We start from the raw sequence: 27,059 nt of genomic DNA on the forward strand, positions 1-27,059 counted from the left end.
CAAACCAGACTGACAACGCACTGCAGGTTGTTGTGTCGTGAGAACCAGTTCCGTGTAGTGTAGAGGCCAGTGGAAAGCGAACTCCTAGTCTAGAGAGAAGCACCTGCTTAGACCATCCCACCACCTCCAATGGAGAACCAGGAAGCATCACTTGGTGCTGGTCTGGACACAGCAACAAATAGTAAATTAAGACTAACGGATGCCTATTTGACCGCCAAAGCAGCACGTTATTCACAACAAAGAATATTTGAATGTGAAATCAAGCCACGGAAGTGTAACTCTCAGTTAGTACCTCTCTTGAAGAATAAAGACGTGCAGGGAATAAGTGCTAAGTTATATACAAATCAAGACATTGTCTATGAGTTTCCAAATGCGAATCTATATAAATAGAATAACCCTTCGGAGGAAGAAATCTATAATTATTTGGATCGTACATACGTAATTATGCTTAACGTGGACCATCAGGACCAATTAGAGTCTGTCATCTAACATTCATATTGGTAAAGCACCAGGTCCAGATATCATAACTGAGGAATTTTATCAAAAATTTAGTAGTTTACTAACCCCAAAGCTAGTTAAAATAGTGAGGCATTACTGAGGAAAAGAATACCTTACCTTTTGGAAAGAAGCATACATAATTATGATCTATAAGAAAAGGGGGAAATGAGCAATTAGAACAGCACAAATCAATATCCATATGTATTATATACTGATGACAATAATGACCAACAGAGTAAATAAAACGTTGGGTCATTATACAGGCTTTATAATGGAGAAGCAATTTATCTGGCACACTCAAGAAATGATGAATTTGACAGAATGTATACAGCGGAGAAATTACCAACATCGTATTTTTTTGTAGAAACTGAAAAAGCATTTGCTTCTATTTGAATGGAAATTTGTGGATATTTGGATTCCACCGATACTTTTATTATCAGTTAGTAGGATTCTACAAAGAGCTGTCGCAGAACAAATTCCATTGCCCCCCTTACTTTGAAATTTATGTATTGAAATAATAGCTGAACTGGGGGCCTAAAGGTATGGTGACCCTATGGAAAGGAGGACAGGGCACCTGTATCTTTAACAGTTGTATAGAAAAGGGAATTCTAGTAATGGTCATTTGTATGCATGCAGCACCTGGTAAAATCCCCTCTTCATCATAACCATTAAAGCTGCAGGAGCACTGCCTTCTTGGCCAGATACAAAAGACTCCAGGGCTCCTACAGCTTTAACTGTTGTGATGAAGAGGGAATTTCATCAGGTGCTGCATGCATACAAATGACCATTACTAGAATTCCCTTTTCTATACAACTGTTAAAGATACAGGAGCCCTGTCCTCTTTTCCATATGGTCATCCTAATAAAAGATATTACTCTAAATCAATATGCATGTTAAACAATGCCATATGCAGACAATGCTGGGTTTTTACGACAAGACCCCATAAGGTTAGCTAGAGTTCTTAAAAACAAGTTAAATGAGTATAGGACTATACTTGAATATAAAGTGAATCAAAGAAGATCAGAACTATTGTATTTGGAGATGGAACGAAAAGCAGAACTTGACTTTATAATGGGCTCAAACTATAAAACCAGAGGGGGCAAATATCTGGGAATAACGTTCTCTGATCATGCATACAATTTAGTTGAAGATAATAATAAGGTGTTGGGTAAAGCTGGACAGGATCCCAAGAAGAGGGCAAAGTCAGCTATTTCGTGGCTGAAGTGAATTGCAGTTGTCAAGATGAAATGTCCGCCTAGATTTGTATTCCTCTTTCCTTTACATTGCCAATTAAGTTAAGGACATCAGAAGTGCCCTGATGCTGGATCAGACCAAGGATTTATCTAGTCCAGCACTCTGTTCGCCAACCAGCCATCGGCACCCTCCCACCCATGTTCCCCAGCAACTGGTGCACACAGGTTTATTGCCTCGAATACTGGAGAAAGCATACAACCATCAGGGCTAGTAGCCATGGACAGCCTTCTCCTCCAGGAATGTATCCAACCCTCTTTTAAAGCCATCCAAATTGGTGGCCATCACTACATCATGTGGTAGTGAGTTCCATAATTTAACTATGTGCTGGGTGAAGTTCCACAAAGGTTTTTTTTAAAACTAAAATTCAATGAGGAATTAATCAATATATATGGAGCTATAAAAAGGCACAGGTGAGATCAAATATTGCAATGGGGGAGAGCTAGAGAACTTTCAATTCCTAATATTAAGTATTATCACCAAACAACTAGAAAACTCAGCTCAGACGGTAATCAGTGTGAAAACTCCACTCAACGGTTGTGTTTGTAGGGGATAGTCCCCACGCAACATGTTCTAACTCCACTGTTGTGTGACTGTGGGCTTCCGTTGAGTTGAGTAAAATCCATCAGGACGTTTGATTGACAGTTCCCCCGTCCTCCTGATGGTATCCCATCATTCATTGCTGCAAAAAAAAAACACCCAATCCCGGCAGCTCTCCTAGAACGGCATTCGCTCCTTTTGCCACTCTTGCCACGGAACTTTAGGGAGGTTGTGGGCTCTCCCACACTAGAGGCCTTCAAGAGGCAGCTGGACAACCATCCGTCAGGGATGCTTTAAGGTGGATTCCTGCATTGAGCAGGGGGTTGGACTCGATGGCCTTGTAGGCCCCTTCCAACTCTGCTGTTCTATGATTCTATAATTCTATCCAGTGGGAAAAGTCAACGCAGTGGGAAACTCCATGGAGCCTGCCATGCAACACAACCTTCGTGCAGGAACTCTCCTTTGCACAGCGTGGACATTCTGCGAGAAGTGTTTCCCAAAAAACCTCCACTGTTGCGTGGAGTCTTCCCGTCAGACAACACATTTCTCAACGGTGTAAAAACTCCAACGTCGAGTTCTAAAACCACCGTTGAGAAACGTGTTGTCTCAACTGAGCCGATTAGTGTCTATCCGACGGTGGACGTAACCATTTTTCCTGTTGTGTATATGTGTATACCACATCCAGTCTCCTAGGGCTATAGCTATCCCTGCTTGCTCCCCAGACCAAAGAGTCCTGTTTCTGGACTTCTGGTTAGATTCTGTAGCCGTCAATGTAGTTCTAATCAAAAATCCACACGTGGAGAGGGGAAAAACCCACCACCTGTCAGTTGCGACCAAATGCAATGGAACAGCATGTGAGTTATCCTACCTGTTTTGTTTTTTTAAATAGCTTTGATGGTTGAATCTGTAGAACTCACAGACACCATTTTTAATAAACTTCTCAATGGGTGCATTCAAAAGGCTTGCTAACGCATGATGGGCAACATGCTACACACTGTTGATTGTTCTGCAAACAACCTATGGTGCGGAGTTGGGGAGCTCACCAAACGATGGGTTCACCCCCCTCAGTGCGCTGTCGGTTTTCTCCCTCCATCCCCGCTAGTCCTCCTGCCCTCTTGGGCATGTATCCCAGCTACCCTTGCGGCAGAAACTATACCCTGCTGCCCCTTCTTCTGTCACTACAGCAGCCTATGTTCGTATAATCTGCTTTGTTCTAGAGGCATCTTAGAATCATAGAATAGTAGAGTTGGAAGTGGCCTACAAGGCCATCGAGTCCAACCCCCTGCTCAATGCAGGAATCCACCTTAAAGCATTCCTGACAGATGGTTGTACATAGAATCATAGAATAGAAGAGTTGGAAGGGGCCTACAAAGCCATTGAGTCCAACCCCCCTTCTTCCTGACAGATGGTTGTCCATAGAATCATAGAATAGCAGAGTTGGAAGGGTCCTTCAAGGCCATCAAGTCCAACCCCCTGCTCAATGCAGGAATCCACTCTAAAGCATCCCCGACAGATGGTTGTCCAGCTGCCTCTTGAAGGCCTCTAGTGTGGGACAGCCCACCACCTCCCTAGGTCAGTGGTTCCATTGTTGTACTGCTCTAAAAGTCAGGAATTTTTTCCTCATGTCCAGGCGGAATCTGATTTCCTGTAACTTCAGCCCGTTATTCCGTGTCCTGCACTCTGGGAGGATTGAGAAGAGATCCTGGCCCTCCTCTGTGGGACAACCTTTGAAGTATTTGAAGAGTGCTATCATGGCTCCCCTCAATCTTCGCTTCTCCAGGCTAAACATGCCCAGTTCTTTCAGTCTCTCCTCATAGCGCTTTGATTCCAGACACCTGATCATCTCCTCTAAACACGCTCCAGCTTGTCTGCATCCTTCTTGAATTGTGGAGCCCAGAACTGGTTGCAATACTCAAGATGCGGCCTAACCAGGGCTGAATGGAGGGAACCAGTAGCTCTTGTGATATGGAAGCTATACTTCTATCAATGCAACCCAAAATAGCATATATATTTTTTGCAGCCACATCACACCGTTAGCTCATATTCAGCTTGTGATCTACAACAATTCCAAGATCCTTCTCGTTTGTGGTATTGCTGAGCCAAGTATCCCCCATCTTGTAACTGTGCATTTGGTTTCTATTCCCTAAATGTAGAACTTGGCATTCATCCCTATTAAATTTCATTCTGTTGTTTCCAGCCTACTGCTCCAGCCTATCAAGATCACTTTGAAGTTTGTTTCTGTCTTCCACGGTATTAGCTATTAGCTTCTTCTGCCTTTGCCTGCTCCTTCCACTTTCATCCTGTTCCCTTCCCTTGCTCCCCTCTCCCCCATTCTTAAAGCCTACTATCCTTGCACCCCCTTTCTCACTTCGACTTCTGAGCACTATGCCTCCAGCTTTCTTGGTGCCTTCTCTTCTCTTCCCTTGCCTGCCTCCACATGAGGTCCTGATTTCTTTACCCAGCAACCCATACCTGTATCCCTCACCAATTCTTGGACTGGCTCTTTCCTTTCCCGTACAGCTGGTTCTTAACGTGCTGCCTCCGCACCCCCTACCCTGATATTCTTCTGCTCTGACCTCGGCCCCTTCCCACACCTACTCACCACCCAACGTGCCGATTTTTTACCTGCTCTCCTCTACCCGCAGACTGTACCACCCTCACCAGCAGTAAAGAGATACGTTTTTAACGGCACAAAGGTTTTATTGGTATACAAAGTGGCTGAGCAGGTGCACGGGCAGGCCGCTAACCATCATGGGGTGCTGGTGCGGCTACTGCTAAAATAATCTCCCCGTGGTGAGCTTGTCTGCCAAAGAGAATAACAAAAGATAGCCATGTCAAGTCTTCTCCCTGACATGCCAAACGTACAAATCTCTTTGGAGACTACAAAAGCCTGCAAGTCCATGCCGTAGAAGGAGTTTCTGTTTCTCCCGGATTAGACACAGGATGCGCATATGCGTTCAGTCCACGGCTCCCACAGCCAGAGGGAACCGTAGGTCATGGAAATCTTTCACATTTTCATTTTCTTCAGGGAGATTTCGCAAGGGGTAGACTTGCTGACTCCGAAAGTTGTGCTGAGCAGCAGGTAGCCCAGCTTGAAAGACAGTCTGTAAAATTTCAGGGAGAGGTATTTTTGTTTTTACACCAATTGTGCGCCTCATTACGGTATCACTTAGGAGTTCAAAAGTTGCCTGGGACATGCGGAAAGTTCCTTTGAATCGTCCCAAGCATCCAGTTCCAGCATCGAAGTCCAGACTGCTTCTATACACGGAAGGGTGCACGGCACATCTCTGTTTGCATAGGTTCACAGTGGCGGCCATGTCAATGCCACCCATGTCCACGGAGGCCAAAACCAGCAGCCACTGCAGCCTGCTGAAACTTCCCACACCTGTCCCAAAATAAGTTCCTGAAGTAGACCTTCTCTGCACACTCCTCAGCACCTGCGGTGCGCAGGTGAGGCAAACCAGCTTGGAAATCTGTCTCAGCTGTAACACAGTGACATGCAAGGAGCTTCTCCTGCTCCATGTGCTGACCCGTAAGGGCTCTCACTGGAATGTCCATCACAGCAGACAGAAGAGTTTGTACAGCCATTTCTTCCTCCGAACACTGGGCAGGGCTTTGGTAGGGTGGAGAGAGCACTGTGGAGACAGCGGGTCTGTTCAGAAGATACCTTAAACCACAACTCTGACCACAGTTATTATTATTATTATTATTTATTTATATAGCACCATCAGTGTACATGGTGCTGTACAGAGTAAAACAGTAAATAGCAAGACCCTGCCGCATAGGCTTACAATCTAAGGCTTTTTACTTTATTCACTGCGGTTAAAGCCATGGTTTAAGGTGTCTTCTGAACAGGGCCGATAGGAGACAGGGCAAGAAGAGGAAGGGGCTGCCAGAGATGCGAGGAGAGACGTGAGAAATCTCAGCCGCTACTGGTGCTTACTGTCTCGGCCTCTGAAGGGAGTAGGAACGGGGATGCAGAAAGGGGAAGGGAGAGCCAGGAAGACGGGATTGTTAAATGGCCAAGGCTCGGACGACATTTGTGTTGTTAAAGGAGCGGGATCAAGGGGCAGAGAAGGAGGGAGAGAAGAGTGAAGAGACAGGAACTAATTTTGCCGAGGTGACCCAGACCAACCTGCCTCCCCCTCCCCTCTTCCCCTCTACCTGAGAACAGATGGAAATCCACCTCTGTGGCACAGGCAGTTTCCACACCTCTGTGTGACCAGCAGAGCCTTCGGCCCTTGCGAGGAACGCTCTTCTCCTGCTGCGGGGTGTGCGTGTGTGCTTTCCAAAAGAAACATCCCAACAGTCCCCCTCACTTTGGTGCCCGCATAACAACAATGGCCCCGTTCAGACAACACGCTATAAACCATGTTGCTTAACCACAAAATGGTTAATGGAAGGCATTTAGGTTAATTCATTCCGTTCACCATTTTGTGGTTAAGCAGCATGGTTTAGTGTGTTGTCTGAACGGGGCCACTGTTGCTTCCCGAAAGCCGTCAGTGGCCTTGAAAGCACAGCTGGTAAAGGCTTTCTCGTTTTCCATTTGGCTAATATAGGCACAGATAGGGAGGAAGAGAGTGGTAAGGGGTCAGGGGGGGAAATATGAAGTGACGTTGTGGGTAAAAGGGGGGCTAGGGAGAGCGGCTGCTATCGCCAGACCCATCCCATTCCTCCAGAGCCTGCTCTGTTGAGGAGTGCTGTGGGTGAGGGCTTAGAACGCCCTGCCCAGGGGACGCTTCCACTCCTTGCATCTCCATAGCAGGGGGTGGGGGTGGTTGCTCAACTGCCAGTTGGCTATCGTAGGGCCCCGGGGACGGATCACTGAACTGGGAGGCAGGGAGGATGGGTGCCTGAGAGGGAAGGGCATCAGCCGCAGCCGGTGGCATGGGAAGGTACGGCCCTTGCGCCTGCTGGCCTTGCAGCGCCGCTTGCAAAGACGTGGCCAGAGTCCGGATGACGTCGGTCTGCCTCTCCAGCATGGCCGTGCGTTCTCTCATCACGGATTCAAACACGCCGTCGAAGGCCGCCATGCCCGCCCGCACGGACTCCCCGGACGCCCGGATCGCCTGCGCGGACGCCCGGATGCTTTCGGCGATGGTGCGAGTCGACCAGACGGTCAGCTGGCACTCGGCGGACCGCCTCCTCTCTTCCTTCTCCGCCATGTCCTTGAACAGGGTATACGTGCGCGCCCCGGCGGCTTCCGTGGCGCTCACCAAGTCCCTGGCGAGCTGCATCCTTTCGGCTTTCTGCTTGTTGCGCTGACGCGCAGACCGCTGCGCATCAGTAAGTGGCGGCTCTGCTGCGGGAGCCTTTCCCCCATAGACTGAGCGGTCTTCTCCTGTCGGTGTAAGCGGAACCTCCCGCCCACGAAGCAATGCACCCGGTGCTGGCGCCCCTCCTTCCATCCCCTCTGCCGCAGCCTTGCGTTGGTCACCATGCAGGGCAGCGTGGGGAGGAGAACGTGCACCAGACCTCACCTGAGAAACTCTGGGAAAGAGGGTCGCCTCTTGCTCCCTTTCAAGTCCTTCTGGGGGCTGCCCTGTATCGGTGAACGACTGCGTTGTGACAGTGTCCCAGTCCGCAATGCTGTCTTGGGCGGGCTGCTCCTCCTTAATCTCAGACAGCTGCCTCTGCGTGACTGGGAGTAGAGGTAGCTGTTCTTGGGAGCAAGCCCCGGTGTACTCAACCTCTGACTTCATCTCTTGGGGGAAACTACCCCAGACAGATTCCTTGGTAACTGTGGCCAATTCATCCCTTCGTTGCTGAGCGGGACTCGCCTCCGCTTGTGAGGATCCCTTCTGCGGCTCTTCCCTGAGAGCAGAAGCAAAATACGTCGGGCTGCTTGCACCAGAAGAGTACGTCGTCGGCAAACCCATTCCTGAAGGGCCACAGGATGGGTGGTGGGCCAGCAAAGAAGGGCTGGAGGGACAATCTACAGTCGTGGACGGTGAGCTTCGGGGCCTTAGCGTGCTGGACAGCACACCCATGCTGTAGGGCTGACCACGCCAGGATGGGCCCGGAGAGGACGAGCCACGAGAGACATATTTCATGGGCGGATGCTGCTCTCTTGGGGGCTGGGTCAACGGTTTTCCACTTCCCCCACCAGGCGCCACATCCCGACGCTCTAGGAGGCTCGCGAGCTTGTCATAGAACGGCACCTTGCGGTGCACGACGCCTCTCTGCTTGTTGCGCGCCTTGATTTCTTTAAACTTCTTTTTCAGCCCGTGCAGCTTATCTTTGCACTGCTTGGGGGTGCGGAAGTAGCCGTGAAGGGACATATGCTTTGAAAACCAGGGGAAGAGGTTGTCGTGGCGGGTGGTGCTCAGGATCTCCTGGGCCTCGGGACTCATCCAGAGGTTTAAGAACGTGTCCACCTCTTGCTCCCTCCAATGTTGCGACCTGGTTTTCCCGCGGGGCTTCTCTCCCTCCGCCTGGGTAGGGCCACCGGCCGCAGGGGGAGCCATCGCCTGCGATGGCCACGGGTAGGGATCCTCGGAGAAGAAGGGTAGCAAGGGTTCACCGTCGGCATTCTCCCCGGTCTCCATGTCGCCGCTTAGGGATCCTACGGCTTTAGAAACGGCCGATGCCCCTGGAAATAATATTAGACGCAAGTCCCTCAGAATGGCCACTTTCCCCCCGCCCTAGGAAGGCAGCTACATGGAGAGTATAGATTATTTCTTACTTATTTATTAAAACACTAGCGAAAAAGCCCGTCATACGACAGGTGTAGAGGAGCAGTCTGGGGAGGAGGTTAGTGGGTTTTGGCCCCTTTGCTAGGCCGGAAGCTCCTGGCAGTGATCTTTCTTTGGAACTTGGAACTTCCATAGAAGGTTGCAGTTCCGAGAAACGTCGCTAGATGGCGCCAGAGGGCAAAAACTATTTCTTGGAACTTGGAACTTCCCTAGAAGGTCGCAGTTCCGAGAAACGTCACTAGATGGCGCCAGAGGGCAAAACCTAGAAGTGGCTTGGAGGCGCCCTCTGGCCTTCTATCTTGGAACTTCCCTAGATGGCAGTTATTTTTCTTGGTTGATAGCAGTTATTTTTCTTAGCACTTCCATAGAAGGCCCTGCGAGCTCAGAATGTTTAAATATGCAAATAGGAGAGAAGGCAGAGGCAGTGGATTGGCCTATAAGTGCAAATAGAAGAGAACATGCAAATAGGAGAGAAGACAAAGGCATTGTGACATCGCCAACCAGCAGGCCAATCCACTGCCTCTGCCTTCTCTCCTATTTGCATAAGTGGCTTGGAGGAGGCCTCTGGGCTTTTATAGATATAGATTTGCATCCCATCCTATACCACAGATTCGGTGCAACAAGGAGTATAGATTAGGGTACCCGTGGGAACGCTTTACCAAAAAGGGGTGCGGAACTCAGAAGTCTGTACAAATGTGACAAAATTTAGTACACATCTTCCACATACTGGGATGCACCTACACGCAGTGTTGAAATGATGCACCACTTTCCATTTTCATGGCAAATGAGGATTTATGCACATGCTAAGTCATTTCTGGAGGGGGTTGCCCTCCCCCTGAAGGAGCAGGTTCGTAGCTGGGGGGTTCTCCTAGAACCATCTCTGTCCCTTGGTGGCATGGAGTGCCTTCTACCAGCTTCGGTTGGTGGCCCAGCTATGCCCTTATCTGGACAGGGATAACCTGGCTTCAGTTGTCTATGCCCTGGTAACCTCCAAGTTAGGTTACTGCAATGCACTCTACGTGGGGCTGCCTTTGAAGTAGGTTCAGAAGCTGCAGCTTGTGCAAAATGCAGCAGCCAGATTGATAACCGGGACCAGAAGGTTCAAACATATAAGACCCACTCTGCCCTGCTTGCATTGGCTGCCTATGCCTTTCCGAGCCCAATTCAAGGTGCTGGTTTTGACCTCTAAAGCCTTACACGGCTTGGGATCGCAATACCTGACGGAATGCCTCTCCCGACATAAACCTACCCGTCCACTACGCTCAACGTCTAAGGTCCTCCTCTGGTCCTCAACGTCTAAGGTCCTCCTCCGAGGACGGCGACAAGAGAGAGGGCCTTGTCTGCGGTGGCCCCCCAATTGTGGAACAATCTCCCTGATGAGGCCCGCCTGGCGCCAACATTGCTATCTTTTCAGCGCCAGGTCAAGACTTTTCTCCCAGGCATTTAGCAATATGTAATTAGCGTGGGTTTGTTTTTTGTGGTTTTAAATTTTTGTATATTGTTATTAAGTGTTTTTATGCTACGTAAACCGCCTTGTGTTAAGAGCTTTGGCTATGAGGCGGTATACAAATGTAATAAATAAATAAATAAATAAATTGGGAACCAGGTGGGAGGGATTGGGGGAAATGGATGGGAGTTTTCAGCCACAGTTGAATCTGGTGGGGAAACACTCAAGGCCGCTCCACCGATTGCACTCCACTGGATCACAACGGCAGAGTGAAAACAAGGCTGCAACTTTGCAGCCATGTGCATTGGTGAAGAGAGGAAGGGCAGTGTCTGCCAGCGAAGGAAGGACGGCGCAGGTGGCCATGCAATCCGTTGCTAGGCAGGTTTAGGGAACAGAGATCATTCACAAGGACCGGAACAGCTGCAGTTTTGGGCTATACTTGGCCAAAAACCACCACCACCTGGAAGTGACGGCTTCAAAATTTTCAGAAATTTTACATATCTAATCCAGACTTTATCTACTAGTAATATCATCTGGTGGGTCTCTCTTGGCCATTCTGGTGAATTCTAGCCTTCCTGCAGTCCGAGTTCATATGTATGTAGAACTGATTAAAAAATACTTAATGAGCAGTTTGAAATGGGGCCTACGTTTCCTATCTGGCCCGGGCCTACTACCAGCTTCGCCCAGCCCTGCCTGAGGTACTTTTTTCTTGCTTGGTAATGATGCAGGGACTCTTTGTAGGTAGCAGAACCATTATTTTGTAGCCTTCTACCAGACCCAAACGAGAAGGCATCCGACCCGCAATAATTTTTTGTTTTGTTATATAACTCTTCGTTTTGTTTTGCAGGACAGTCATTCAAAATAGACGCACTACTTCAGCTTAACACAAATATACTATATCCGTAATTGCTAGATTAGCTAATGAGAATAACAGGAATTCAGCATGTATCAAGAAAGGGGAATTGGATCCTTACCTAGAAAGGCCACGTTCCCATAATTTTCCAATATTCCTTCCGCATACAGGGCCCTCTGGCCTGGATCCGGCAGAGCACAATTCTCCTTGGTGAAACCTGGAATCACCTCCTCAGAGGACACCAAACCCTGGAAAAAGAAAAAAAAGATTTTCTCTTTACTAAAATGGAGAATAATCGTGTTCAAGTCTTAACGATGAAATAAAAATTGAACCAGTGGCAGTAGAAAAATACTTGGAGGACCCACCATAAACAGTGAGTCTTAATACACACACTAACATGTGTTTCTTTACTTAGACACTCTGCCTTACAAATATTTAGATGACTTCTGGCTTTCCTTATCTCCATAACTTCTGGCTTCTCTGTTTTCTGCTACTGCCTCCCACTAGTGCTCTCCTAGCTCGCGAGGGAGAGTTTTGTGGCACTCAAAAGGCAGCAACGCATTTTCTGAGTGAGCAGCCGAGTGGTCATCGTGCAGCACCAGAAGCAAAGCTGAAAGAGTCCAGTCCTTTGAAAGGAAGCACCAACCTGTCTCCAAATGTCTCCCCGATGAACGGTTCTTTAGGGGAGCCCCTAAACAGGGCTCCCTGTGATTTTGGGTGAGTTCACAGAACCCACTTTCAAGGTTGAATGTTAGTTGCCATTGAACCATGGGTTGTTGTGTTGTCTGAACCCAGCAATGCTAACAAACCATGGCTTGCTAACCATGAACTACCCATAGTTCATAACCCAATAACAAAACATCGGTTCTCTTCATGGTTCACAGACCATGGTTTCGTTAGCATGGCTGGATGCAGAGAACAACAGACCATGGTTCAACAACAACCATGGACGCAGACAAGCTGGAGCATGTTCAGGGGAGGGCAACCAGGATGATCAGGGGTCTGGAAACAAAGCCCTATGAAGAGAGACTGAAAGAACTGGGCATGTTTAGCCTGGAGAAGAGAAGATTGAGGGGAGACATGATAGCACTCTTCAAAGACTTAAAAGGTTGTCACACAGAGGAGGGTCAGGATCTCTTCTCAATCCTCCCAGAGTGCAGGACACGGAATAACGGGCTCAAGTGACAGGAAGCCAGATTCCAGCTGGACATCAGGAAAAACTTCCTGACTGTTAGAGCAGTACGACAATGGAACCAGTTCCCTAGGGAGGTTGTGGGCTCTCCCACACTAGAGGCCTTCAAGAGGCAGCTGGACAACCCTCTGCCAGGGATGCTTTAGGGTGGATTCCTGCATTGAGCAGGGGGTTGGACTCCATGGCCTTGTAGGCCCCTTCCAACTCTGCTATTCTCTGATTCTATGAACCTACACTCAAATCTTGACTGTGGATTGGTGTGTTGTGTGAACCAAGCCGTTGCTGGCTGACACAACATACGCACCGGCACTCACTGGTTGAGTGTGGTTGCTTTGAACTGTAGGTTGTTTGCTGAACCATGGTTTAATGTGTTGTCTGAACGTAACCATGCAGGATGGGCTTATTTTCTCCAACAAGCCACCTTGAGAACCCATGGTTTGTTGTTGGGTTATTCAGGGTAGTTAACAAGCCACCCTGGCTACATGCAGACAACACAATAACCCACCCTGTGGAAAACATACTGTGTTCAGACAACACTCTAACCCACAGTTCAACAACACCGAGTGACTTGGTTCGGATGATCACAGTGGGGGAAGAAGCCATTGCGGCTTCCTCCCCTGCCCCCACGCGTGCAGCACACATGCCCGCTATTCGCACGGCTCCCCGAGTTGGCATGTCGTCTGAACATGGCGTGTGACATGGCAGGGATCAAGTGTCATGTAAATGATCAAGAGTGATCGAAAAGGGTTGTTAAGCTAGAGTTTTGTGAAAACCCCTGTTACCTCGAAGCAGGCAGGATTAGGACTTGGGAAAGCTCCTCCCACTGAAGGGGAGTAAAGTGTGATGTCATTTGCATAGCCCCGCCTCTGGACAAAGTGGGAGGGGCAGGCCCTCTTGGGTAACCTCCACCCCTGAAGGAGAAGCCTCCCTTACCTCCGTAAAGGGCAGAACAGATCCTTCCACACCACCACCAATAAAGGATCTGGAAGACGTCACTGTGCAGGTGTCCAAAAAAAAAGACAAGACATCAGGATAAGTATTCTTTATGGTAATTCCTAGTACAAAGACTAAAGCATCATTTTTATTTCCGGAAGAATTCAAGAGTCAGATTTGATCTAGGAACGTCCAGAGAGTTTGGACCAATATTTCTCTCCCCACCACCGTTGTCCTCTGCTCCTTGGGGCAGGGCGCCACCTTACGGATGCATCAGCCTCCTTTCCTTGAAACCTCAATAGTGTGGAAAGAGGAATCTCATGAGAGAAACCTTCAGGAAGAGGATTGGGGTGGGCGGAGAACCCTCTTTCCTTTCTACCAGCCTGGAGCTTGGCAGTACGGCAGAAGCAGGCAACAGCATGGCCCAGGGCTAGGGATTATGGGAGTTGTAGTCCAAAATATCCGGAGGGCAGTCCTGCAATACAGTCCCCGTCTCCCTTCGAATTGGGTGTGGAAGTGGACCAGAAGCCAGTGTGGGCAGAGAAACACTGGCATAAGACGATCACACTGGCCAGTCTCGGTCAGCAATCTACTTTGGACTCGCTGGAACGTTTTCAAAGGCAGCATCACGTATACCGTGTTGCAATAATCCAAAGACAGAAATTCCCTGGCTCAGGGAATCAGGCAAGATACAGTTTAACCACGAATCAAAGCACTGACCTGTCAGTCTCTCCTGGGCAAACCGCTCTTCTGTTTCTTTCAACCAGGAGATGAGGTGGGGCGGGGGAATCAAAGGCCCGTCTTCAAGAGGAAACAAAAAATAAATCAATAAATTTCTAATTCTCATTGGCTGCGTTCAGGCAACACGATAGTCAACAGTAGAGTAATAATCAACTCGGAAGTTGTTTATCTAGGGAGTACTCTCCATACAACATGCTAATAATCAACCATGGTGTGGATTAAGATCAACACTGAGTTGACTCAGTAGAGGCCACACTAGAGGCCTTCAAGAGGCAGCTGGACAACCATCTGTCAGGGATGCTTTAGGGTGGATTCCTGCACTGAGCAGGGGGTTGGACTCGATGGCCTTGTAGGCCCCTTCCAACTCTGCTATTCTATGATTCTATGACTATTAGTCCATGCAGAGTTGACTCACTCATCTCCCTCCCCCTTTCAATCCTCCCACTAGTATCCCATCAGCCACTGCTGCCGAAAATCTATCCTGCCAACTGGACTAGAGCAACCAACGCCGCTTTGTCTGCTCTTGCCTTGCAACTCTGTGACTGACGAAATAACCAGCTGTGCCCTTCACACAACACGATAGCCAACGGTAGTTCAGAACAGCCAACTCTGCACAGCGTTGGTTATCTTGGCCAAAGAACCAACTCTTGGTTAAAAAAACTCTCCCTACACAACACCATAACCTATAAAGCCTTACACGGCTTGGGACCACAATACATGAAGGAACGCCTCCTCTCCCGACATGACCCTACCCGTACACTACGTTCTACATCTAAGGTCCTCCTCCAGGTGCCTACCCCGAGGGAAGCTCAGAGGACAGCAACAAGGGAGAGGGCCTTCTCGGTGGTGGCCCTCCCAAATGTGGAACGATCTCCTTGACAAGGCCCGCCTGGCGCCAACATTGTTATCTTTTCAGCACCATGTCTTTTCTCTTCACCCAGGCATTTGGCAATATGTGATGAACCTGGGTCTGTTTTTTAGGCTCATCGTTTTTAAAGGGGTTATAGTGGTTTTAAAGGTATGTGTATACATTTGGTAGTTTTTAATTTTTGTATATTGTTTTTAAGTGTCTTAATAGTATGTAAACCGCCCAAAGAGCTTCGGCAATGGGTCGGTATACAAATGCAATAAATAATAAATAAACAAATACCCGATTTCTTCGATTCTAAGATACACTTTCCCCCCCATATAAACATCTCGAAAAATGGGGTGCATCTTCGAATCGCGGGTATGTCTTAGGGTGTTTTTTTTCTGTTGGTGGTACTGAAATGAGCGTGCGTCGTACAATCGATGGCGTCTTACAATCGAAGAAATACAGTAATAATTATGGAATGATCGCCCTGACGAGGCTCGCCTGGCATCAACACTGTTATCTTTTCGGCGCCGGGTCAAGCAGCATTTAACAGCATACCCTGAGTTTTTTAACTAACCCCAGAATAGTAGTTTTTAAATGGATACTGTCTGTTTTGTTAGTATTTTATGATTTTTACGATTTTAAATTTTGTATATTTCTTTTTAATGTTCACTGTTTTTAACTTTTGTAAACCGCCCAGAGAGCTTCAGCTATGGGGCAGTATATAAATGTAAATAATAATAATAATAATAATAATAATGGAATGCAAATATGTACAAAGATTATGGAAGAAGGTGTTTTTTGAAATTGAAGAAATAGTGGGAATGAAAATAGAACAAACACCAAAGATTGCATTGCTGTCACTATTTGAAGATATAAAGTGTGGAAAAGAAACTAAAGAGTTGATATCAAGTTTGCTGGTTGCAGCACGATTGATGGTAGCCAGGAACTGGAAGATTCAAGGGGAATATTCTATTGAAGAATGGTACAAAGAAGTATGGGATATAGCTATTAATGATAAACTGACTTGTAATATTAAGTGGAGAAAAGGCATAACTAAAATAAATGAGTTTGAAGGAATCTGGAAACAGTTCCTAATATTTGTGTTTACTAAGGGAAGTGGGAAACCACCAGCGGAAGAAACGATAAGATTTTGGAATCAGGAATAGATCCCGAGGTGGGGGGTGCACTTTTATGTCAAGAATGATTATGTTATGGTATAATATTTTATAGTTAATATCTATTCAATACATATGTACTCAACATTTCTTCAACATGTATGTAGTATGTAATAGTTGTTTTGATGTTTTCTTTGATTGTAATGTTGTATGTTTAATCAGTGTGGAAAAGCAATAAAAAATATATAATAATAATAATAATAATAATAATAATAATAATAATAATAATAATAATAGCAGCAGCAGCAACAGCAACAACCCACGGTGGGCTAAACAACCAACCGTTGAGTATTTAAACCACCATTGGTTATTGCGTTGGCTGAACCCAGTCACTGTCAGCGATTCCAGACTAAGCTGCCTCTGTTCTCTCCCTCACCCTAACACAAACGAAGAGGCAAGGTATGAGATGGGAAATGATGCAATTGAGCAGAAGCCAGTGGTCTCTCTCTGACAGCCATTCCTCTGCAGAGGAGGACATGTCTGCTTAGACCACACGGATCCTCCCAAAGAGTCAGGAATCATCATTTGGCCTCTATTCTATGCCTTCTGAAACAATCCTGGCTCAGGGCCACCAAGGAGGTCCTCTTCTCTCTGCCAAGAGATATTGGGGGTGTTTGGACGATTGCGTCGGTAAAAGAAACCATCATGGCTTCTCCCGCCCCCCTCATGAATGGGTTGGTGGTGATGTCTGAACCCACTGCACAAACTAAAGATATTATTTATACTTCAGATACAACATGGGAGTCAAGGCAAGATTATTATTATTATTATTATTATTATTATTATTATTATTATTATTATTATTTTGTGGGAGCGTTGTTTTAGATTGTGCGATTTTGTAAAACCTAATTAGGTAGGTTTTCTGTCCACTAGTTTCTTGGAGACAGGAGGGTACATGAAGTCCCCTGTCTTTTCTGGTATATCTTTGAAGATTTATAAGAGCCAGTTTTTTATAGAATAATTACTATTAGATCAATTTCTTGGGCTCAAGGTGGGGATAGAGCGTGTTCAGAGGAGGGCAACCAGGATGATCAGGGGTCTGGAAACAAAGCCCTATGAAGAGAGACGGAAAGAACTGGGCATGTTTAGCCTGGAGAAGAGAAGATTGAGGGGAGACATGAGAGCACTCTTCAAAGACTTAAAAGGTTGTCACACAGAGGAGGGCCAGGATCTCTTCTCGATCCTCCCAGAGTGCAGGACATAACGGGCTCAAGTTAAAGGAAGCCAGATTCCAGCTGGATATCAGGAAAAACTTCCTGACTGTTAGAGAAGTACGACAATGGAATCAGTTACCTAGGGAGGTTGTGGGCTCTCCCACACTAGAGGCCTTCAAGAGGCAGCTGGACAAGCATCTGTCAGGGATGCTTTAGGGTGGATTCCTGCATTGAGCAGGGGGTTGGACTCGATGGCTTTGTAGGCCCCTTTCAACTCTGCTATTCTATGATTCTATAACACTAATAAAACAATTCTGTTTTTGTTTCTGCTTTTCAGGTCCTATTGGAAATTCATGTATTTGAGGCATTAAAAAAAGTTTTTAAAATCTGTATAATCCCCCCACACACACACACTGATGAAGACCTTGTGGGTCGAAACGCATTTGGGATTATCGTTGGTTGTATGTTTGTGGACTATTCTGCTCAAATTTTAAGTGTATATATTTGTTTTATGATTAAATATATATTTTCTATGGACACATGATTTTATTTCATCAGGTATAGCTAGGTCCACTTGAACACGGCACGTTGTTCCTAATCAGTTTCCTAAAACCTATTTTGTTCTTTGACGTGCCAACCTGGACTGTGTCATGGGGCATTATGAAAATGGCTTCTTTTACTGACGTCACTGTCTGAACCCAGTCTCTGGATTCTTGCCAGGCTGGAAGCAAACAGCACAGGATAGCAAGATGTAGAGAGAATGACCAGGGCAGATAGCCCGGTATGTGCCTTCTCTTTTATGATGTCATTTCTGATATGTTAGGACAGCAATAGGAGCCAGTGTGGTGTAGTGGCTAAGGTGTTGGACTGGGAGTTGAGAGATCCGGGTTCTAGTCCCCACTCCACCACGGAAACCCACTGGGTGACTTTGGGCCAGTCACAGACTCTCAGCCCAACCTACCTCACAGGGTTGTCGTTGTGAGGACAGAAATGGAGAGGAGGATTTGGTATGCTGCCTTGGGTTCCTTGGAGGAAAAAAGGCAGGATATAAATGTAATAAATAAATAAATTCTCTATATTAAGGGTGGGAAGAAAGTAGATTTTCAGACATTCTGGACTTCAACTTCTAGCAGTCATTTCATTTATTAATTTGTTACATTTATATCCTGCCTTTCCTTCAAGGAACCCAAGGCAGAGTACATGATCCCCCTTCTCCTCTCCATTTTATCCTCAAAACAACCCTGAGAGGTAGGTTGGGCTGGCCCAAAGTCACCCAGTGAGCTTCATGGCCGAATGGGGACTAGAACCCGCATGTCCTCAGGTCTACTCTAACACTATACCAATACCGGCCATCCTAGCAAGGCCTTCTGGAAGGTGGTGCAAAATATCTAAACATCCCTGCTTTATATGTTAACGTTAAAAAAAAATTGCCGCTTTTCTGCTAAAATGGCCTCACAAAGGCATATAAATACAATACAGGAAAATACACATTTATCACAGTGGCTATTTCATAGAATCATAGAATCATAGAATAGCAGAGTTGGAAGGGGCCTACAAGGCTATCGAGTCCAACCCCCTGCTCAATGCAGGAATCCACCCTAAAGCATCCCTGACAGATGGTTGTCCAGCTGCCTCTTGAAGGCCTCTAGTGTGGGAGAGCCCACAACCTCCCTAGGTAACTGATTCCATTGTCATACTGCTCTAACAGTCAGGAAGTTTTTCCTGATGTCCAGCTGGAATCTGGCTTCCTTTAACTTGAGTCCATTATTCCGTGTCCTGCACTCCGGAAGGATCGAGGAGAGATCCTGGCCCTCCTCTGTGTGACAACCTTTTAAGTATTTGAAGTATTTAAGCATTTGAAGTATTTAAGTATTTAAAACTTTTGACACTATCAAAAGCTAAGGGAGCCTCACCCAGAGAGGTCACATGCTCATAATTCTCCAGCATGACATTCTTGTACAGCGCCCTTTGGGCTGGACCCAGCAGAGACCACTCTTCTTTGGTGAAATGCACAGCTACCTCCTCAAAGGAGACTGGGACCTTAAAAGAAAAAGAATGCATTTCTCATTGGAAAAATCACAGGTAACCTTGTCAGCCCCATAGAACATAAGAAGTGCCATGCTGGATCAGATGGAAGGTCCATCTAGTCCAGCACTCTGTTCACACAGTGGTCAACCAGCTCTCGACCAGGGACTAACAAAGCAAGACATGGTGCAACAGCACCCTCCCACCCATGTTCCCCAGTGACTGGTGCACACAGGCTTACTGCCTTGAATACAGGAGGTGGCACACAACCATCAGGGCTAGTAGCCATGGATAGCCTTCTCCTCCAGGACTTTATCCAACCCCCTTTTAAAGCCATCCAAATTGGTGGCCATCACTACATCTTGTGGTAGTGAGTTCCATAATTTAACTGTGCTGTGTGAAGAAGTCCTTCCTTTTATCTGTCCTGAACTTCCCACCAATCAGCTTCATGGGATGACCCCACTGGGTTCTAGTATTTTGAGAGAGAGAGAGAGAGAGAGAGAGAGAGAGAGAGAGAGAGAGAGAGAAATGTCTTCCTATCCACATTCTCCATATCATGCATAATTTTGTACACCTCTATCATAATCCATAACAAGCGTGTTCAAACAGCATCTTCATGCATGCCAATGAAAAAAAACACTTCCACATAGGATTCCTACGACTCCTAATTCCTGCCTGAAATTTATTTCGATAATTTGGGACTTTGCCGTTTTCAAAGGAAGAGTAGCTCCCCAAATATATATGCCTCTGTTCAAGTGTTTGGGGACATTGGCTCCTCTACCTGTATCCCACCATGTGTCAGATTTTTTGATACCAGGCACAAGCTAATATACTTGGAAAGTGATTTCATAGAATCATAGAATAGTAGAGTTGGAAGGGGCCTATAAGGCCATTGAGTCCAACCCCCTGCTCATTGCAGGAATCCACCCTAAAGCATCCCTGACAGATGGTTGTCCAGCTGCCTCTTGAAGGCCTCTAGTGTGGGAAAGCCCACCACCTCCCTAGGTCACTGGTTCCATTGTCGTACTGCTCGAACAGTCAGGAAGTTTTTCCTGATGTCCAGCCGGAATCCGGCTTCCTGTAACTTGAGGCTGTTATTCCATGTCCTGCACTCTGGGATGACAGAGAAGAGATCCTGGCCCTCCTCTGTGTGACAACCTTTTAAGTATTTGAAGAGTGCTACCATGTCTCCCCTCAATCTTCTCTTCTCCAGGCTAAACATGCCCAGTTCTTTCAATCTCTCCTCACAGGGCTTTATTTCCTGACCCTGATCATCCTGGTTGCCCTCCTCTGTAAATTAACCTACGCCACATTAGTCTACCACCATCACCTCTGTCAGGAAACCCAGCCCTGAACACACACTTTTAACATCAGCCCAGAAGGAGAGTTCTCTTGAACCTGACAGTTCACTGGGTTGTATTTTTTGTTTGGTTCAAATTAAGGCCTATGTTTTTTCTTAACGAGCCTCGTGTGGCACAGAGTGGTAAGCGGCAGTTACTGCAGCCGAAACTCTCCCCACGGCCTGAGTTCGATCCCAACGGAAGCTGGTTCTCAGGCAGCCGGCTCAGGTCGACTCAGCCTTCCATCCTTCTGAGGTTGGTAAAATGAGTACTCAGCTAGCTGAGGGAAAGGTAACTGCGACTGGGGAAGGCAATGGCAAACCACCCCGCTACAACTGGGGAAGGCAATGGCAAACCACCTACAAAGTCTGCCAAGGAAATGCCAGCAAAAGCAGGCGTCCCTCTAGGAGTTAGAATGGCTCAAGTGCTTGCACGAGAGGTTCCTTTCCTTTCCTTTTTTCTTAACACCCTCTTTTTGGTTTTGTCCTCCCATGCATTCCAACACATGCATGGGAAGGTCCTACACTCCACTTAATCACACAGGCCTGTGATTCGCACGTAAGCCACAGTTTAGTTTCATGGTAGAGAGTTGAACAAACTGTGGTTTGTTTTCTCAGTCTCTGGGTTGTTTATTTCCCTCTTCCTTTGACTTCTCCCTCTCTCTGGCCCTGTTCAGACAACACGCTGAACCATGCTGCTTAACCCCCAAATGGTTAATGGAATGCATTAAGGTTAATGCACTCCGTTAACCATTTTGGGGGTTAAGCAGTATGGTTTAGCGTGTTGTTTGAACAGGGCTGTAGTAGTACTGCCACCTCTGTTTCCTGCTGAAACAACCCGCCCTCTGGATTTGCACACGACAACCCATGATTTAAACAATCCAGAGTTCACAACCCAACAACAAACTGTGAGTTCCCTTTCTGTGTTGTTTGTGGTTAACAAACTATGGTTAGTTAGCGCGGCTGCTTTCGCACATCCCGACAACCCAGGATTCAAGAACCCATGCCATGGGTTAGCATTACGTGTGAACCGGCCCACTGAGATAGAAACAATTCTCCTTCTAGAAGGTGAAGATAGGGAGGGGTATTTTGGTGCTGTCCTGGAAGATAAAAATGTTTCATAGAACCATATCATAGAATAGTAGAGTTGGAAGGGGCCTATAAGGCCATCAAGTCCAACCCCCGTGTGAGCAGGAATTTGGCCACCACTTTTTACTGGGCAGCCCTGACATTTTCCAGCTGTAGAAGTAAGAACAGAAGGTCCTCGTAACTCAAAAGGAAGCATTCCTGCTGTCCTTCCCTTACCTGAGCTGAACGCAGAGTGACTCTTTCTACTTCACCAAGAAAAAGAGATGGTCCAGAATGTGTCACTGAGAACATTATACTGCCTGTGAGGAAGATAAAGGTTTGCATGTGTTGTTTTTAATCTGTCATTATTTCTTGATCGATTACGCTCTAAGATATTCAATCCTATTATGCCCTACCTAGAGGGGGCCTTTTCAGTGGTGACCCCCCCAATTATGGAATGATGTCCACGCGAGGCTGGCCTGGCGCCAACATTGTTACCTTTCCTGCGCCAGGTCAAGACTTTTCTCTTCTCCCAGGTAGTTAACAACATATGCTGACCCCAGAATAGTTGTTTTAAATGGGTTTTCTTGTTTTTATGCTTTTGATGGTTTGAAATTTTTGTCTATTTGTTTTTAATGTTCACTGTTTTTACCCTTTATAAACCGCCTAGAGAGCTTCGGCTATGGGGCGGTACATCAATGTAATAAATAAACAGATAAAATTTCCTTTTAAAAACACCCAAAGGCAACTTAAAAAAGAAAATCATTACAAAACTAATGTAACGTAGTCAATACAGAATACACACTATAAAAGTATGTAAAAACAATTTCTGTTAAAAATAACCGAAACATCATAAAACAATTCAAAAACAAGAATTCATGTTTCCTCTGGAAGTTCCAGGTATGAAAATCAGTGGTTTCCCTCTGTGCGTTTGATCAAAAACGCTCAGAGTGTTGGACCGTCATGTCTCTCCTCATGCATCTTCTGTTCTATGCCTGAACATCCAAACACAGAGGAGGACCAGGATCTCTTCTCGCTCCTCCCAGAGTGCAGGACACGGAATAACGGGCTCAAGTTAAAGGAAGCCAGATTCCAGCTGGACATCAGGAAAAACTTCCTGACTGTTAGAGCAGTACGACAATAGAATCAGTGACCTAGGGAGGTTGTGGGCTCTTCCACACTAGAGGCATTCAAGAGGCAGCTGGACAACCACCTGTCAGGGATGCTTTAGGGTGGATTCCTGCATTGAGCGGGGGGTTGGACTGGATGGCATTGTAGGACCCTTCCAACTCTGCTCTTCTATGATTCTATGAAAAAGTCTTACTCCTCTTATCCACATAAAAGTAAGAAAAGCTGGAGTAACACATCCCTGGTGTTAAAGACGTTTTGCCTTAGTCTGCATGGAGGTGTGCACATGGCATGCATATAATTTGTAAACCAAGCACATGAATGAAGGGGGATCTCCAGGCTCCCTGCAGTGTAGGCAGTGGGCAAACAGTTACCTCATTTGCACTAGGGCTGTGCTCCACTCCGATTCAGATCGCGAATCTGGAATGGAGCGACCCGATCCGCCTCTGCCAAAGGCGGATCCAAATTGGATAGGGGGAGCTGCGGATCGCGGCGAAGCGGTTCGCCTCCATCCGGAGCTCCGAACGCAGGTAAGTGGGGAGGGGGGGCTCACCTGGCGCCACCAGTTCATGCGGTGACGACAGCAGAGCCAGGTAAGGGGCCAGGGGGGAAGTGGGCTTACCGGTGTCTGTCGAGGTCTGGCACAGGCTTCAACTGAGGCCCGGGTCTCAGTTGAAGCCTGCGACGGACCGCGATGGAGGCAGGTAAGTGGGGGAGGGGGGCTTACCTGGCTCCGCCACTGCAGTCCGTGTGGCGATGGTGGCGGAGCCAGGTAAGGGGGCAGGGGGGGCTTATTCGGCCCCCATTTTGTCCCCCCTTCCCCACTTACTTGCCTCCGTGGTGGAGGCAAGTAAGTAGGGAAGGGGGGGGAATCTCAATCCACCCCTCCGGATCTTGCTCCATGGAGCAGAGCGGGGGAGGGGTGGATCGAAAGTTCCGGATCGGGCCATGAAGAGGTTTTGGGGGGGGTCTGTGCATAGCCCTACTTTACACTCACTTCAGTCTGAGCCAAGAATCATAGAATCATAGAAAAGCAGAGTTGGAAGGGGCCTACAAGGCCATCGAGTCCAACCCCCTGCTCCATGCAGGAATCCACCCTAAAGCATCCCTGACAGATGGTTGTCCAGCTGCCTCTTGAAGGCCTCTAATGTGGGGGAGCCCACAACCTCCCTAGGGAACTGATTCCATTGTCGTACTGCTCTAACAGTCAGGAAGTTTTTCCTGATGTCTAGCTGGAATCTGGCTTCCTTTAACTTGAGCCCGTTATTCCGTGTCCTGCACTCTGGGAGGATCGAGAAGAGATCCTGGCCCTCCTCTGTGTGACAACCTTTTAAGTATTTGAAGAGTGCTCTCATGTCTCCCCTCAATCTTCACAGCACTTCACAGCACAAGAGACTCACAGCACTCTCCTAGAGCATCAAAATTAAGGGGCTAAACCAACACCCTCTACTTCGAGCAGGGTGGATAAAAATCAATGATTTAAAAAATAAAATAAAAATCGGATTTTTCTTTTATTTAAATCGGATTTTTTTAAATAAAATGCTTTTTGAGGAAAATCTATCTAAAGATAGTTTTCTATTTAAGATACATTATAGTACAAAGATTATTCAATGTGAAATAAGGATTAGTTTTTAGTTATGTAACACGAGGTTGAATATTCATGCAATGTTTAAATTTTGGGGGCAAATGAATTCCATTAATCCATTCACCATGTCATGCTCTTCCAGAGGTTTCGGTAGGATTATTGGGCAATTTTTCTATCTAGAAGATATTGTCACAGCTGCTTGGTTTTACAGTTCTCAAAACTGTGAATTTGTGTCTACAGAGGTCACAATCCCATTGTGCCTTTGCAAATCTATGTACACAGAATCAACCCCTTTAACCTTTTAAGTGCGAAGTTTCAAAAAATTCAATAGAGTGCACTTTTTTGGGAGAGGGGGAAGTCACATGATTAAATCGAGTCTTTCTGAGTTAAATCAAATTGATTTAAATCAAATCCACCTTGGTTTTAAGTCATGCATTGAGCCAAAAGACAGCAGCTGACTTTAGATGGGGTTGGTGGAACTAGCCCTTTGGAGAGGGAGGCAAATGCCAGACCAAAATCAGTGGCCGTGAGTGCCTTGCTAGTGTGTGGCTGCTAATAGAAAAGGGGGAAGGAAATGGAGGTGTGAGGAAAGCCATTTTTAAAGTCTGGGGTAATTTGAATGGGGTAGAAGCACTTTTTGGAACAGCAGGATTTAGCAATGAACACAAATCAAAATAAGTTGCTCACAATGCTTTTCAGCCAGCCATTGTGGCAAGGAAAATGGGGAGTTGATGGGTCTTTTGCATTAATATTTCTGGTCCTCACCCCTCCAGGCAAAAAAGATAAGCCTGGGTGATTTGGATAATTGTCTTAAACAAAGACCTCATTAAAGTGACAAAAGGTCACCTAGGTGAGTCAATTTTTCCTGCTGAGACCTCTTTTAGAGGTAGAAGTAGCCTTTTCCCGTTTGCAATTCTGACACAGTATGTTTTTTTTTTTTAAGGGTTTCACAGCTTAAAGGGTAAAAGATTAAACAAAAGTAAATTCGGCAGATACTCTTTCCTTCCATCTGGCTTAAATAGGATGGTTAGAAATCAGCATAAAGTATTTCTTGAGGGGTGTGTGTGTGTGTGTGTGTGTGTGTGTTTGTGGTTTGTTACCTTGAGACCCCAGATCTGAAATTTTAAAGTGTAAACCCGGAGGAACAAAATGACTAACCAGAAAGTTATTTGCAAGACTTTGCAAATGCAGCCCCTGAATTGCCCCATGGTGATGTTATTTTGCTCTCTCTTCCAAGGCCAAAGTGCAGGGTAAGAGTAAGAAAAGCAAAAGGTTAAAGATAATTTCCTAACCAAAGGAGAATGAGACGTCAGGGCGAACTGCAAATCTTTCACACAAGTAACAATAACATTAGGAGATTTAAGAGATCAGAAGTGCCCTGATGGATCAGGCCAAGGGTTCCTCTAGTCCAGGATACATCAGTTGCTGGGGAACATGGGCAGGAGGGTGCTGTTGCACCCGAGTCCAGTTTCATAGAATCATAGAATAGTGGAGTTGGAAGAGGCCTACAAGGCCATCGAGTCCAACCCTCTGCTCAATGCAGGAATCTACCCTAAAGCATCCCTGACAGGTGGTTGTCCAGCTGCCTCTTTAAGGCCTCTAGTGTGGGAGAGCCCACAACCTCCCTAGGTAACTGATTCCATTGTCGTACCGCTCTAACAGTCAGGAAGTTTTTCCTGATGTCCAGCTGGAATCTGGCTTCCTTTAACTTGAGCCTGTTATTCCGTGTCCTGCACTCTGGGAGGATCGAGAAGAGATCCTGGCCCTCCTCTGAGTGACAACCTTTTATGTATTTGAAGAGTGCTATCATGACCTCATTTACGGGTCCCTGGTCAACAGCTGGTTGGCCACCGTGTGAACAGAGTGCTGGACTAGATGGACCCTTGGTCTGATCCAACAGGGCTCTTATGACCAATCAGCTGCCCATGGGAAACCCATAAGCAAGGCATAAGATCCACATCACCCTCCCATCCATGTTCCCCAGCAACTGGTGTACATAGGCTTACTGCCTTGGATACTGGAGATAGCACACAACCATCAGAGCTAGTAGCCCTGGATAGCCTTCTCCTCCAGGAATTTATCCAACTCCCTCTTAAAGCCATCCAAATTAAAAGGGAATTAAACAAATCCCTGGAAGAGAAGGCTATCCATGGCTGATGGTTGTGTGCTATCTCCAATATCCAAGGCAGAAAGCCTATGTACACCAGTTGCTGGGGAACATGGGCTGGAGAAAACTCTTGGGGGTTTCCTATTGACAGCTGTGTGAACAGAATGCTGGACTAGATGGACCCTTAGTTAAGGGATTTGATGAATTTATGAATTCTAAACACAACATAAAATTTGACTTTACAAAGGGTAAAAGGCAGCGTGAACTTCCATGATGTAGAAATTAGAAAGTGACACCTAAAGGAAACCAAGAGGTGTTAATACAATACAGCAACTATATAAAGCTAAAAGCGTGGATAGAAAAGTATTCCTCCAGCCCAAAATACAAAGAAAACAGACGAACAGAATGACAGCACCAATTCTTTCTATGTCTACCCAAGGCAAAGCAAGACAGGTATTAACAGGTTCTTGTA

At 46.6% G+C, this 27,059-nt stretch overlaps 1 protein-coding gene across 1 annotated transcript in view; it reads right to left on the minus strand.

Annotated features, from left to right (window-relative positions):
- The window catches only part of LOC134396316 (uncharacterized), a 35,909-nt gene that overhangs the window by 4,989 nt on the left and 3,861 nt on the right, over positions 1–27,059 (minus strand). The window contains exons 2-7 of the mRNA XM_063122764.1: positions 22,005–22,087; positions 19,249–19,375; positions 14,130–14,210; positions 13,410–13,471; positions 11,406–11,532; positions 616–645 (exon numbers count right to left, since the gene is read on the minus strand). Coding sequence (XP_062978834.1) covers positions 616–645; positions 11,406–11,532; positions 13,410–13,471; positions 14,130–14,210; positions 19,249–19,375; positions 22,005–22,079 — 502 coding nt within the window. The 5' untranslated portion in view covers positions 22,080–22,087. The remainder of the gene's footprint in view (positions 1–615; positions 646–11,405; positions 11,533–13,409; positions 13,472–14,129; positions 14,211–19,248; positions 19,376–22,004; positions 22,088–27,059) is intronic.

This window comes from Elgaria multicarinata, chromosome 3 (genome assembly GCF_023053635.1).
Source record: "Elgaria multicarinata webbii isolate HBS135686 ecotype San Diego chromosome 3, rElgMul1.1.pri, whole genome shotgun sequence".
NCBI lineage: Eukaryota > Metazoa > Chordata > Lepidosauria > Squamata > Anguidae > Elgaria > Elgaria multicarinata.